The sequence below is a fragment of the Zerene cesonia genome, unplaced genomic scaffold (genome assembly GCF_012273895.1).
Source record: "Zerene cesonia ecotype Mississippi unplaced genomic scaffold, Zerene_cesonia_1.1 Zces_u002, whole genome shotgun sequence".
Taxonomy (NCBI): domain Eukaryota; kingdom Metazoa; phylum Arthropoda; class Insecta; order Lepidoptera; family Pieridae; genus Zerene; species Zerene cesonia.
The window spans coordinates 2,402,116-2,418,537 of NW_024045132.1; the positions used below are offsets into that span (position 1 = coordinate 2,402,116).

At 30.5% G+C, this 16,422-nt stretch overlaps 1 protein-coding gene across 1 annotated transcript; it reads right to left on the bottom strand.

The window, feature by feature from the left end:
- Positions 1 to 990: 990 nt before the first annotated feature.
- On the bottom strand, positions 991 to 11,774 carry LOC119838388. The gene is made up of 5 exons (XM_038364322.1): positions 11,607 to 11,774; positions 7,146 to 7,339; positions 4,315 to 4,439; positions 2,604 to 2,779; positions 991 to 1,368 (listed from the first exon to the last, which is right to left on the bottom strand). Exons 1-5 carry the CDS (start codon positions 11,766 to 11,768, stop codon positions 991 to 993), a joined length of 1,035 nt encoding a protein of 344 aa, XP_038220250.1. The 5' UTR covers positions 11,769 to 11,774.
- Positions 11,775 to 16,422: the final 4,648 nt, after the last annotated feature.

A 16,422-nucleotide genomic window follows, 5' to 3' on the forward strand; every position in this document is an offset into this window, starting at 1 on the left:
ATGTCAATATTATTACTTTCAATGTAAATCTCTTGGAACTACGTTTGACCATGAAACATGGTCTGTCCTCTATACTACATACATATATATATGAATTCTGTGAGGGTCTTTGTTTGCTTAGTAAAGGCAAGTAAGGAGATTATCGGACTTAGTTAACAGAAGACGTTATCCTTAATGTATTCAAGAGATTAAGATTTAATTGCTTCTTAATCCCTATTTGGCTTGATATAAAGGCTTCAATATTTTGGTCCTAGAAGTAATATTTGAAGGTTAAATGGAAAACGTGAAGATATGGTTTATGGTTTAATATAGTAAGTATATTTAAATGTTTTCTGGACTATCACATAATCTCATTTTTTCTAGGCCTGAAAGTTCAGCAATTTTACGCGTATGATGAAGATTTGTTCTACACTGCTATGTAAACACGTGAGTAATTTCATTACATTTTAAAAAGATTGAAGTCTTCATTAAATTGTGCAATCTATGGTTTATTCTTACTAGTTGTGTCCTTAATTTAACGTTATATTATGTGCTGTCATGCATTGCATTTTGTTATAACTCGACGTTAATGATTAGTTTTATATTATAAAACCTATGTAATGATTATAATATTCATAATTCTCACTTCTTACATTATTCACTTATTATTCTATTTACGACAGCGTCACTGTTGCGAAAATACATTAAACACGTGTGTAAATGAGATCTCCATTAGTATTTATTATGGCAATAAAAATTCTGTAGCTTACCGAGTCTTAAAGTGCTTAACGTTCACCGGTCTCCTACAGCGAACCCTTATTTAATGGTACTTACTCTTACTATACATTGTCAAACCTTCTAGGACAGTAATAAACACTTTTTAATTGTTATTATTTATTATATCAATAAGCATGATACACTATATGTCTGTTAGGGTACAACACTTGGCCAATATAGGAAAATATACTAGTAATAACATTGAACAGTGCCTGAAAAAGCACAACGAATACGTCAAGTTGAAACGACAGTATTGGGACTTTGAAAATTCAGTCTATTGAACGGTAATTCCAGGGAATAATCAGCTTGTACTTCACCAGGTCTCGATGTGATGTCTGGTAGAGAAGAAAAGAAGTCAGTATTTGTTAATTGTCGGGATTCATAATTGTCTTTCCGATTCGATATTGAGTTCCATATTCCATTATTCGTTTGTTTGTCGTAAATCTTTCCTCGGCTCTCAACTCCGTTATTTTTATAAGTTTTTAAAGGCCAATGTGGTTTCGATATCGACGGAGTTCCAGGAAGTAATGCATCATCGTTACTCCTTTTATCCAGATGGTCGTAAGGATTGTAATTGTGGTAGAAGCCATAATTCAACGGACTTGAAGCAATCTGGAACAAAACATCTATTAACCGGTTATCTTTGCTGCTTTAGTAGCGTGCTGTACAGCGATTTGTGTGGTTAAATAATAATTATATAAAGGTAATTTAAAATAATAATGGAAACACATTAAAAATTTGTTTGCGTATTTTCTCATCTAGTTATTATGGGATTAGTATATTAATAACAAACAGAAGGTAAAGAAGCAAAGGCATTATTTAGATTTTTTATTACCTGTCCCTTGCCACCAAACCCTTGATAAAAAGTGTCTACCTAAAAGAAAATGTTAACGTTTAATCTGTTAGTACGAATACTGTTTGATGTCGGTAAAATCAACATGTTGATTATTGAATTAGTAATTGCGCGGGTGACAGGGCGGAATTTAATTTGCTCTGACATTTTAATACCTATTAGTGTGTAATGTGCTTGATTTTAATAGGGTTGTGCTATTTTTGAAAAACCTATAAGATGTTAAGTACTGCGTGCCGCATTGCTTTTTTTACGGAATAAATAGTCATAAATTGAATACTCTATAATTGCTTATGGATGCCCACTTTCACGACACATGTCGGTTTCTTTAGATACTTCGCCCCGTTTAGTATTTTATCTTACTATATTATACTTGTGATGTACATATAACAAGTTAGTATATGTAAATTTACATAGAAATGTGATATAGGGTATAATAAATTTATTATGTATTTAGTATTAGTATAAGTAACTTAAATATAACTTAAATTGAATATTTGAACTTCAAGTAAGAGAAGAATGTGCAATTCATTATTTTATACTTTTTAATATTATAAAGGACCAGCTAAAACATAGAGTAATTTTTATAATTTGTGATATGTTACATTTGTCTCCGCCCCGTAACATTTGGCAGTAACTATTAATATCGGAAATTTAAATTATAATTCCAAGGAAATTTGGGATGCACTACGAAATTCTTCGTAGTTTTTGAAGGATAAATTATCCTATCGTCGCCAGTCGCTACGCGATTATTTGGCTTATTACAAATTGATTTATATCATCTCATTCGTCCGTTTGATATCATTATACCTACATAATTATGTATATAATGTATTACTATATACACATTTTATACATTCATAGCAGTTAGTATTAACATAGCTTTAATGGACATTGATTCAGCGCTTTATCAAATGAAAAATATCACTAAGTTTTAGTTTATTTAGGAATTATCTATGAGTTGACTACATTGTTCTAAACATAAAAAATTAAGTACCTTTTTAAGTCCTTGTATTGATGCGAGAATGAGCGCCATTTTGGCGAGGAGCAGAGCCTTCCCACCGAGTACTGCCAGGAACTGGAAGCCCATTGGGATGAGAACCATTCCGATGGAGACGATACCGAACATCATCATTGTCATCATGTGGTGACGTCGGCGCCCGCGCTGTTCGACTAGAAAACATATATAGGTAAACTCCAATGAACTCAATAATATTACAAATGGGCAAATGTCTTTATCGATTTTTACGTCGCAACGGAGTAATTTTATTATTATTTTTATATTTGGAGATTGTTAAGAGACTATACTTTGACAAGGATGATTAGTGAAACATTAAATTATCTTGACAATTTCCTTTTAATATATATAATACTAGCTGCACCCGGCAAACGCTGTTCTGCCTTACTCTTATCGTTTAGTGGTATGAAAAATAGATGTTAGCCGATTCTCAGACCTACCCAATATGCTTACCAAATTTCAGAGGAATCGGTCAAGCCGTTTCGGAGGAGTATAGAGACTAACATTGTGACACGAGAATTTTATATATAAGATAATATATATTCAATATGTATATGTAATATGTATGGGCGAAACCGCGGATTAATAGTTAGTAACTGTTATTATAAACCTGAAATATATTATTAATGTATGTTTGTTTCTCATTACGAAATTACTGTACGGTTTTAATAATAATTGGCAGTGATGTAGTTTATGTGTGATACTATAGAAATATATGCTTGTGCCCACGGGTTTGACCACGAGTAAAACTGCGCGACAAATCTACTGACATTTAAGCTGGAAACATCATAATTAAACAGAGTTAAAATAATTTAAATCAATAAACTAAATTATTTTCATTGCATAAATCATAAGAGTCTAATACTAATTAGTGTTTCTCAATTAAAAGTTTCTACCAATGACGATACATTTGATACAATGTTACAAGTGTATACACATACATACATACATACATACTAGTCTAGATATTGTATAGCGCGACAGGGTGATTACGAAACATCAATATAAACTTTACTCATAACAACGGATAAAACAAAACTGAGGGTTTAACTCCGCTTAGTTTTGACTATCATAAACGTATATAGGTTGTTTATTTATAGAATTACTGGAATCAGCACCTATGTATTAAACAATTACTTCAAAATATGATTAATTGCTTGGCGGAGTTAAAGGAAATTCCAGTGGCATTGCAATATCTTCTAATATCTAATATATAAAATTCTCGTGTCACAGTTTTCGTTGCCATACTCCTCCGAAACGGCTTGACCGATTTTGATGAAATTTTTTGTGCTTATCCGGTATCTATGAGAATCGGCCAACATCTATTTTTCATCCCCCTAAATGATCAGAGAAAGGCAGAACAGCGTTTGCCGGGTGCAGCTAGTTTCATATAAAAATAGCCTATGTAGACTTCAGACTCATGAACTCGCTCCGTTACACACAAACAAACAATTGAAGAAACAAAAACACATTCGCATTTGATATTTGAGAGCGCGCGTGCGCATGAGCGCTAGCTAACTCGATAAACACTGCCTCGGTAAACAAGCCTTAATTATACTAATTATACGTTATTAATAACATATAATCAATTATCAGATCTAATAAATATAGATAGAAAATTTCATAAAACTTTTTTAAGCCGTTTCCAATGAGTAGAGCATTTAATTTAAATCTATAAAGTTTAAAATACCTTCATCGGTAGTTTTATATTCATGGAAGTCGACTTTGATAACATGAGTTCGTAGCACTTTTGCCATACGCTGCAATACTAAAGTCCGCCAATCAGATTCATTGAAATCCCTCTCGGACCATGTGCTGCAAAAAAATATTCAATTACAGCGTCGTGATAGATCTTTATGTCATGTCCAACACTTTTGACAAAAACCCTTGAAACCTTTTCAGTGTAAATGTTATCGGAAATGTATTAATCTATTGAGTAAAGTCGCCCGAAAATGCGTGAAATAAATTACTATAGACGTGTTTCCCTGGAACTCTATGTATTTCCTAAAATGAAAATGGAAATGCACATAGATTTTAGTGCAAAAATAGAAAGCAAGGAACGAGTGTGTCACTCGTAGGCTGACTACACTGCACGAACCGATATATATGAAAAATAGAAATCGTTATAGAATTTTGCATGTCTTTTGACGAAATATAAATTTGATAGAATATGAAATGTATATAATCTCTAGATGATCGTGTATTTACACCACTTAAAAATAAACAAACAGCTTATCATCAACCCAGTTTTGTTTCCACTGCAGCGACAAAGGCCTTCTATGAGGCTTCAAACCATAATCCACCACGATGACCAAGTGCGTGTTGTCATATTGCATATGTCGTCGACCTTTTTAATTCTAGGACATACCTGGTTTTCGCCTCTAAAGAGATCGTATTGTCGTTATGATAAATTTTTTATTCTTTAATATTATTTCTTTAATTATGATGTTTCTATCCTTTAAAAATTTATCATTTATTTGAATCATGTAATCATTGAATCAACAGAAAATAACTACGTATTTTTCGAATGTTGAATTTGTCATCGCTTGAATTGAGATACTCAATAAAATAAAAATTAAATAACAATAATAAATGTTCAAATCTGCAAACTTTCAGAATGCCTATCCGAGCGGAGTCATTAGCTAGTACCAAGTACTATAAATTATACTTTTGAGACGTTAACCATTTACGTTACCTAGTTGATATTTGCTCTCAGAAATTCACTGATTTTCGCTAAGCTGATTCAATCGTACTTCTTGTTTCCATTTAAATTGTTTTTTGCATAATTATTTAACATCATATCTAAGAAAAAAACAACTCAACAATATACTGTTATGTTAAGACAAAAATGGAGGAGCTAAGGATATACAATACGGATAACATCGCTGAAAACACTTATGTTACAACTAACAAGTCAGTCGTTTGCTCTTTTATAATGGTATGGAATTGTTTGTGTAAGCATTCATGCATGTTACTGTTTGTATCAATTTTGTTATTTCTGTATGAAAATAATTAAAAACATAGCTGCTGTGATTGTAATCTTGATTCATCTAATTTAAATGCAATTATCTTTTACTAAAACGTACGAATAATATTTATTAGAATTTTTTTATTCAGATGCATTTTTCGATTATGTAAGTACATAGAGCAAAAATATAATTGCAATTGTTGAAGTCATAGGCAATGAATCTTAGTAAATAATTAATTTTCTTTGGTTCACCCAACGCTTATAAATCCCTGGATTTAAAATCACATAATCCATAGGTGTACCACGAAACTACAAATACGTTAGTTCAAGAGATTAATTCTCTATTCTCCAATTCCATCATATATATGTTTATGTTTGCATCATTATAATACATGAGTCATACAATATTCACTAGTCAATTATTTATTATTTTCATATTAAATGTTTTAAACCAAATCTACAGTAAACCAACTCGAGTCCATTTTCTTTATTTCCCAACTTTTTCGCGAATAACTCTGAACTGAAATAATTTTTTGTTCACAACAAAAAAATGTGTATTTTTGTATAACACTTTTCTACAGCGTCGCTTCTACCGAGAAGAAATGGTAAGATTCTCGATAGTTAAGCACTTTTTTATCACAAGTAATTTCATCGTACGAGAGCCATTCCCCATACTAATTTCTACCCTTTTTTGCGCAAGCTGCAGTTCAGTTTTCGCGACAATAATAGCATAAGTTTTCAGATCTAATCTTCGTGCTTGTATAACTATGTCAAAATCCATAGTCATAGTTATTATAGATAGGGATAATTAAAAAATATACTCTTTTCATACCAAATTAGGAGCAAAATTAACAGCAAAAAATGTTTTCACGTGATTAAAAATTACGCAAATCTAAAAAGAACATTTAGTTCTATTTACATGGTACAGTTACGTTTCGCTTCTGCTACTTATTTGCTTAGCTCACAAAACTATTGCGATATTGCTGAAAGTGGAGCGAGTGTTTGCGCAATTTAATACGAAGCCCAGTTTTAACACGACGTTGACAAATAATCTTGGGGTCATTCACTCGCCCACGTATGAAAATTATTCACCGCGCTTTACTTTTGTTAATCTTTATTGAATGTCTTGAAGTGTTTTCTCGAAATATTTTTTTGTACGCTATTTCGTATTAACAACTTCCATTAATAAAAGGGAATAAATAGCCTTATAACTTAGTTTATACATATTAAAATATTGGTGGAATGCTAATGTTTTTATTATTATTCTATCGACTTCGATAGAATAATAATAAATGTTACCTTAAAAAAGTATCCATTTTGGAAATACATTAAAAATATACTTTATTTATTTATTGTATTGGAAAAGTTACTGACCAGAACTATACGTAGGGTCTATCGGTCAGAACGTTCTCAAAACAAACAAATCAAATAAATGCTATTCATTGGAATTGGATATAGAATAGAAAGGATATAAAGAGAAGCAAGAGAATAATTCTATATCGAGGTGAAATTCTATCAATAATAGCACAAAAAAGCAATTATTATTTACATACCTTGAATTATCAGCATTAATGACATTGCCGGATCGATCCACTACTTCAAACTTCACCAAATTTATGCCATCAGCAATTGGTATCACATCAAGATTAAGGGACCTGTCCAATGCCCTCAATGTCTTTATTTTCATACATCTTGTGAATTTTGGATATAAATCCTTACTCTCAATAGAATCTTTGACGTCAGCAAGCTGAAAACATTAATATTAAAATACAAGCAAGATTAAAAACATGGCAAGAACAAGATTAAAATTTCATAAAGGAACTGATGCACAAGATCTTGAGCAAGTAATGAAGGTTGTGGTGAATAGGAACATAGCTTGACGTTAACGCTTGTAGAACCGACTAAAACTTAAAAACTATATAGTCTAGCGCTTATCGTTTATCAGAAATATATAATTTACTAGCTTTTCGCCCGCGGCTTCGCCCGCTTATATCGTGCGACATGGTAAGGAGTTTTTTTTCGCATTAAAAAGTATGGTTTGTTCTTTCGTTTAGCTCCATCTTCATACCAAGTTTCATCAAAATCGGTTTTACAATAACGAATTATCATATCATACAAATATTCATCCCCTCTTTCAACCCTTTCTACCCTTTTTTCGCAATAAAAAGTATCCTATGTCCTTTCCCAAGATCAGTTCTATCTTTATACCAAATTTTATCAAAATCGGTTCACTGGTTTAGGCGTGAAAGCGTAACAGACAGACAGACAGACAGAGTTACTTTCGCATTTATAATATTAGTAGGGATTTTACAGAATCTGAATGCTTGCATGTATATTGAAATATTATAAGGTTAAAACCATTTTATAAAAATAAAATTACTATGACTGAAAATATATCTATTCTATGAAATTTTTATACCTATATCTTATACAATATTATTATTATCGCATTCGTATTAGCAATTAATGAAATTATATGATTTGTGTATTATGAGCAATACAGTAGAATTTTATCCACATTTTTGTAACAATATATTCTACATATTTAACGCTAAAAGTAGGTTGCTTTTATATATTGCTTTAACAACAAAAAACAAGTTATTTTACTAACGTCCAATTTCTACAACTTAGTTGAATCTACTAAGGAATTGTGAAGTAATAACATTTATCATAGACTAACGACTAACGTGGCTGCAAATGAACGTAAAAATAATAATAATAGTTTAAAAAAACTAAAAAACACGCTTTTATAGAAAACCGAACTAAAAAATAGAAAACATATTTTGCAAATTGAAAAATAGAATAATTTTATCAAAAATTAGTGTATTGTCATCGGTCCTCAATAAATCTACAAAGTTTGAACGAAATCTGGCCGTTTAAAGTGGGTCAAAATCGCGCCCAAAGAAGTCGGTTACAAACAAACAAACAAACAAACAAACATACAAACAAACATACAAACAAACATACAAACATACAGGTGAAGCTAATAAAAAGCGTGTAATAATAAAAATTTGCTCGTGTTACTCACTGCCACTAATGCAGCTTGCGTATGTATATATACCTATACGTAAATATATGCATATATAAAATTGGTACGTTATTTTTCAATTCATCCATTACAAACAAATATATTCATGTTTATTCTTCATTATTTTATGATGACCAGTTTTTTTCAAGTTCAACGAGCAAGGGAAACGTATCTGAATGGTCTAAAATGTTTCAACACAAATCTGAAATGGAAGTGTCATGTCCTATAGTGGAGATTAATGGTCTGAAAGCAATGAACCCTCACAATAATCACAATATCCACTCTAAAAAACTTCGGTTATATATTTGGATTGAATGACCCTTTTTCTTAAAGTTCAATTAGTCATTAAAAACTTTAAGTGAAATGATTTATGGAAGCTGCCATGTTGTATTTATAGAAGCCAGTCAATATTAAAATTTGTTATAAAAACACGCGATATAGTATGTGAAATGTAATTTAAAATGAAACCAATCCAAGTATCTGTTTGTCAAACGGAATTCTTTGAATAAATTGTTAAGAAACCTATAAAAATCTGTATTTTTCTTGGTGTTTCATATTCACTGTTGTGGTAAAATGTAAATGGAATAAATAACAGACAATGTTTCTGTTTTATATTGTTTTACGATTTAAGGTACGTTGCTATACAACGGTTTTATTAAATTTTTCCGTCAGACCTTTTTGTCCCGTGTCTTTCATTGTACCTTAACTTTATAAATTAAACGAGCAACTTATACATTTAGCAAATTTACTCTTTGTTTGAGCATTAGAACCTGAAGAATTTTTAGCAATCATATAAAATTGATATATTACACATGCCCTTTTTTTATTACTAGGTACGTCTTTTCTCTTTATAAGAACCTTCTCTTTACCTTAACAGAAACGTAAAAAAAATTGAAGAATTGGATGAGACGTTCTCCCGTAAAACGCCGAGCAACACAATTAGCGATTAATCCATATAAATAAAGGATATTCATAGTTTGCATTTTAAAACCAAAGACAAATCATGTTTTTCAAAGATTTTTTTAAATATCTCAAAAAAATCAATTAATTAATAGCATACCAATATGACGTCAGCGAATAAAGACGATAAATATCTAGGACGAAATAAACGACCGTTGTGTTTCTAAAAAGCAAATTCAGCAAGTAATATGATAACCAATGGCATTTTTATAATAAGACGCGAAGAATCATCAAAAAATAAGACGTAGTGTAAAGAAAACAATTATTTATTTTCAGCCGACGTCTAAAAAGCGAAGGTTATCAATTCGACTGTTTTTTTTTTAGTTGTTTCCTTTTAACGGAGTGACCCGATTCTTGTGATTATTTTTGTTTGAAAGTTGGTGCCTTTCATGTGGTCCCATTCAAATTGCAGGCGGTTCAATTATTTGTTTAAAATAATCATTTAATTTAATGTAATACAATTTTTATTTACTATAAAAAATACTCACTCCTGTGTTAGCAATAATTATACATGTGTGAAACGCAAGCTAATAAAAAAATAACTTTGGTTTTATAACCGGCTTTTTTCTTCAAAGTAATAAAGCAAAGTTCAATGAACGTGAAAATTTTATAAATAGAAGCTCTCTTAACTTTTCCACGCGTAAAACTACTTACTGAAAAAATATCGCTGAAATTGTATCTACAAACTGATAACATTAATGAACACTGTTATTTGTATCTATTGTCCTTTATAATTTGTTATATCTGTTCAACTATGTTGAATCTAGGATAAACAATACAATAAATTATAAAAAAATATCTTTGTATGTTTCTTTTATTGTGTGGATTTATTGTTTATGGTCTATATAGTATTATTTGCATTATATATATGTATCCTTAAATAGTTATCATTATGCAACAAAAATTATTATTAATCACACGTAATTAGATCAATTCAAATGAAGCCAAAACATTTCCAGATTATTAAAATGAGACGAATTTTAAGTTCCATTCAGCGAAAAAATTATGAAAACTTGTGCTTTGTCTAAATGAGTGAAAGTTAAGACAAAAGAATTATTATAATACGGAATGAATTCAATATTTTAGTCGTATAAAAATTACTCACTTTCACGAGTATTTATAGTCCGTTCTACTGGGGCATATTTCAAAGTTAAATAATCCTATATTGGAATATAACTTATTTACCACTTGCCCCTGTTTTATATTGCTTATATGTAAGACCAATAAGAAGTTTATTTCTTTCTTGATTGAAAGCATAACATTTTTGATTTCATTTAACTTCATGCAAAAAAATGTCCATCCAATTGAGGCGAAAACACATAGGGTCCTTCCAATTAGTTTTCGTGCCATCGCAAGAAAATAAATTATTGCTTTGTTGGAACTACACAGCTTATAATTTAAGATGTCTCGGACTAAGCACCATTATAATGCTTTTATATATTAAAGAGCAGTATAGCGAGTACATAGCAACAGAAGCGCACGTTAAAGCAGATTATGAAGATCCGGAAGAGATTAAGGCCCTTACTCAAGATGGACGGACGCTTACTTAATGTTTATTAGCTGTGTATTTTTTATCGGTTCGTTGAGTTGTCAGTAAGCTGGAATATAGTACGGGCTGTGATTTCGATATGAGGGTATATATATATTGTTTCGAATGTTTATAATTATACGACGTGCGAAGTCAATAAAATATGTCAAAGAATGTTAAACATTGATAATTTGGTAAGGTGAGGCCTTGTTGACGTTAATTCGTTTCTATTTCAATAAATACAGCTACTTATAATATAGCCACGCGCCATAATTTTATCCAGCTTTCCCTCAATCGACAGAGAATCTTAATTCGTATCGTTATTTTTATTTTCTTTATTTTAATTTTTATATTTGACCCGGCTTCGAACATGTTAAGAAAAAAATGTGAATTTCTTTAATATTTGTTCTCTATCAATATAACTGACAACCGCTAATATAAAATTATCGCGTGTTATTTAAGAGTAGTTATATACATTTTGTTGGACACACGACATACCTTTTTAGAGCAATCCCGCCAAATGATTTTAACAACATCAGCGCCTTCAAGCCACAAGTCTGCCAAAAAGTGAGTTAAGTACGCATCATTATCCTCGACGTGTTCTGCGGAACTATCTCGAAGTGTCAAAAGACCAACAAGGAACGGAATTAGAACTTTCATACTTCTTAAATGCATGACGTAATTCGTTCTTGATATTTTCTCATCTCTTCAATTCCGAAGTGTCCTGAAGAATCTGAAAGTTGCTAAACCTTTTAGAATATTAATAGGTTAATTTGTTGTCATTCTACGTTAAAATTTAATCTTAAACTTTAAATGAAAGAAGTTTCTGGTCGATTAATTTAATCTAATCGTCGTAAGATGGAATTCTGTTGTTAGAAATGAAAGTGTCGAAAGTATTTAATTTTAAAATACGAAAAACGTGACCGGCTACTATATTTAAATTATTCTCATAAATGATTAATTTAAACTAATCGTTTTATAATTAACGAACTATGGAAATATATTCGTTAATTATAAAACTACTAGCTGCGCCCTGCGGTTTCACTTGTGCATGTCCGTATCCCGTAGGAATATTGGAATAAAAAGTTGCCTATATGTTTTTCCAGTTGTCCAGCTGTCTACGTACCAAATTTCATTGCAATCGATTCAAGTCTTTTTGTGAAAGAGCAACAAACACACACACATCCTTACAAACTTTCGCATTTATAATATTAGTAGGATAAGTAGGATTCGTTCTTTTTTTGCCCGTATTCAACAAATTTTGTTTGCGTATTTACCTAAATTTTGCATTTTACAATTCTTATAAGATTCCATCACCACAAGGTAGGTGACTGATGCAAGGTGAATGAGACGTTTCTCTGCTAAATATGTAGCCTATGTCACGTTCTAGCATCCTAGCTACCTATAGACACAAAAATAATATCATAAACGCTCGGTTGCGATGTGAAAGAAATATAAACAAACACACTTTCGTATTCACTGCTACGAAAAAAATGCCAGTGAATTACGGTATTTTATCGTTATCATATTGATATAAAGGTTTATATCTAGTCAATCCTTATAAGAGATTTCGTTTGGATTAATCAAAATTTTAACAAAGTTCTAGAGTAAATATGAATAAAATAGATAACTGAGAGATATTCGACTCATTATTGAAATTATCCATAATCAAAATAAATGGTTCAAACGAATTTTATTCAGAGGGAAATCTGTGAAATTTATCTTCGCTAAAATATATTAATTGAACGCGTAAAGTTTGAATAAGATGTTTTAATATAGTATTGTTAATTCAACTTGTTATTTCAAAGAAGATAAAATCGATGCTATCAAAATTTGTAGTATAGAAACCCAAGGATACAGAATTTATCTTCTGTATTCTTTATAAAATCGAGGATAAAATTACTCATTTCATCACCGACTTTAAAAATACGACTGGTTGTCAAATTGGTAATTAACATTTATTTTCATAAATAAGGTAAAAAAGAGTGACTGGTCTATCAACGCACAGAACTACTGTACCGATCGGGCCTTAATTTGGCAGATAGCCAGTGTGATGTAGGTATCTGCTAAGAATCTTAGTAAATTCTACCCCCAAGAGATATCAGAAAATAGTTTTGTATTATGAATTTATTTTGACGCGGCCGAAGTTGCGGGCAACAGCTTGTAGAAATAAATGTATGTCCAACTAGTGGCCAGAGGTACTGACAAGAAAAGGAAATAAAAATAGAAATATCCTTCATTTTGATCTCGTATTATTATTATATTGATACGTATAATTTACGAAACGGATTGAAACATGTTCAAATCGGAGCTATGGAGTAAGTAGATCTTATAAATACGCGGGATTAGAGAGTTTGCACACAGATCTGTTTTGCGAATTGGGGTTAGTAAAGGCTTAATAGGAAAACGAGGGCATTTACGAGGAACGCTGATGCTTCTCTTCTCGACAGATATTGTTGAATACAAAGTATAGAGATGTATCATATATTCTATAAAATGCGAGACCAATCAATCGGCCATATATATTACGTTGCGTTGTTCTTTTTGTTTTAAAGTGATGTTGATTGCGACCTACGGTAACGTCCTTGATTTATATAAATGCCGAACTAAATAAGATTATTATTTTTATGATATTCATGATTAATAGTTTCTTTAAGCCAATAACTTTAACGGAAAAAAGAAGCGTATATTAAGCTAGACATAGCCTAAAATTAGCCTAAAATTCATACAAAAAAATATCTTCGTTGCTACGTGAAAGAAGAACAAACTTTCGCGGTTATAATATAAAGGCAATAAGCGATAAGTAACGATGTTGTTTTTAAATTACCCAAATAAAAAATTCGATTGATTATCCTTACACGATAAATTTGCAATATATCAATCAGTCATTTAACGAGAAGAAAAACAATTTATACAAAAAATATAATAACAATATCGTTAGCTAGAACCGATTTAATGAACTTATTTTTTTATAATATCAGTGTTTTTATCACAGTAGTCAAATAAACAAGCTACAATTTTTTTTTCCACTAACAAAAAGTTCGGGCAGCTTAGCGAACTTATTTTTGTATATTCTTTTTTAAGAATTCAGAAACATATATAATGAAAACACAACCAAGGGGAACAATTCAATCGAAAAGTACCTTCCACTTACCAAATCCGTAATCCTTGTATTTTTAAATTTTATATTCCTTTACAATTCACAGCTGTCCTCGGTTAAGGTTATTCCAGAAGTGAGGATGGTACCTTGACCTGCTTACGTTTTATGCTCGAAGAAATCAAATAATTTTCTAGATGGCTGCAAAGCAAATCAAGTTAAATATACATTCACACATGGTTGCGTTTACGCGTCAGTGCCCTTATTGATTACGTGATTTATGAACCTATAAGCATATGCTATTGCTGATACTTTAGTGTAGGTAATAATTTGTCATGGAACTATAATATTATACAGGCCCTATATATCACAAATTCAACGAAGTAGTTTTTGTTTTTTTTTTTATAAATCATCAGATGTGTCTAAAGAAAAACTGTGCTGATATATGAACAAGAAATATTTTAAATCAAATCATTCTTTACAATCAAACATGCTCATAACTGAATCATATAAATATTCTAAATCTGATATCACAGGCTACAGATGTAAATATCATCATTAGTCATTGGACACCAAACCTTTGATCCGTCCCCTACATTGATTTTTGACTCTGTTTGTGGGTATAATATAACCTTTGTGGGTATTTTCCTTTTCCACATCACACGATGAATTACGGAAAATCTTTATATTTTGTTAACGTGTCGTGTTATTTATGGAAATATGAAAGAATTCTTTTGTGTGCATGTTATGAAAAGCGCGTATCGGGTAGAAACCTTTGCGAATTACGATAATGATATGCTTTAAATGATATGGTATTAAATAATTTGCGAATTCGTAGAATCGATTCACAATATGTATCGTAAATATTTATAGGACTATGGAATACAACCTTTTGGAAGGAATTCTTAGATAGTATATGTTTAGGGCGAAAATTACATTTTATCATGTTAATATATTATATATTAACATGATAAAATGTAAAGTATGTGATTATACTAAAGATAACAATTATAATGTAATAAATATACACTATAATGTATTTAGTTCACCCTAGACCGTGTAAAAAACGTATTGAACAATATTATCTCGAATAAGCTTCTAATTTTTTTAATTATGAGCTATCATATATATCATAAAGCATGTTGTTTTATTTCTGCAACTTATTTTCAGTTGGTAGTTCAAATGTATTTATCGAATTTAAAACGCTTTTTCTTTTCTTTTAATTAAAATATGATATAAGATACACTGCACCGTAATTTCTAAACGTTTATTATCTAAATTAAAAATTAATTATTGCTTGAAGTAAACAAAAGATAATATCAATAAATCGTGTACGTGGAAATTAAATAGAACAAAGAGTGTTAAGCAATTTTATTACAATTGTTATAAGGCATAAGCGAAATAAAGACGTTGTAAGCAATTTTAATCTACCTGCATTATATGTAGCAGCTTATAATATCGTTAGTTATTGTAAAGCCATGGTGTTGACCGGGTCTTAATTTAAGGAAATTAAAAATGTGTTTTTAGTGGCTAGTGCACCTATGTGGATATATTATTGTTGGATTAATATTGTAAGTACCTATCGTAATTTTGTTTTTTATAAGTCTTGGGGAATATGTTTAAAAACTAAACTTATTTAAATTAAAAATGTTTACGGATCACTCATCCTAACGTAAGACAGCAGCATATTATATAAATACGTTTATACTTACTTATTTATAAACGTAAGACACCAGCATATTATATAAATATATAACAGCATAAAATGCTAGAACACTGTATTTTTTATATTTATTGTAGAACAAAATAAGTGTCTGGTATGGTATAAAAATTGAATAGCTGATGTAAAATTAAATTTAAAATTTTTGTAGTTAATTTGCTAGAAACAACCTCTATTTTCACACAATATTATTGTATTAAATATTATTTAACTGAAAAGCATTCTTTATTTCAATTTATTTGCGTCTTGTTCAGTATCCACGCATATCAATAAATGATATATTAGATATGAATATGATTGTAATAATAAAATAAACAACATTTCTATACAATATTTATGAAACCCAATAGTCTATACTAATATTATAAAGCTGAAGAGTTTGTTTGAGCGCACTAATCTCAGGAACTACTCGTACGATTTGAAAAATTATTTCAGTGTTAGATAGCCCATTTATTGAAGAAGGGTATGTACCACGGACGAGGCCGGGGCGGACCGCT

Excerpts from the sequence above, each read along its gene's own strand:
- LOC119838388 (XM_038364322.1), bottom strand. The coding sequence starts at position 11,768 with ATGAAAGTTCTAATTCCGTTCCTTGTTGGTCTTTTGACACTTCGAGAT. Across the intron at positions 7,340-11,606 it reads GGCGGGATTGCTCTAAAAAG|CTTGCTGACGTCAAAGATTC; the intron begins GTATGTCGTGTG and ends TAATGTTTTCAG. Across the intron at positions 4,440-7,145 it reads ATTAATGCTGATAATTCAAG|CACATGGTCCGAGAGGGATT; the intron begins GTATGTAAATAA and ends ATTTTTTTGCAG.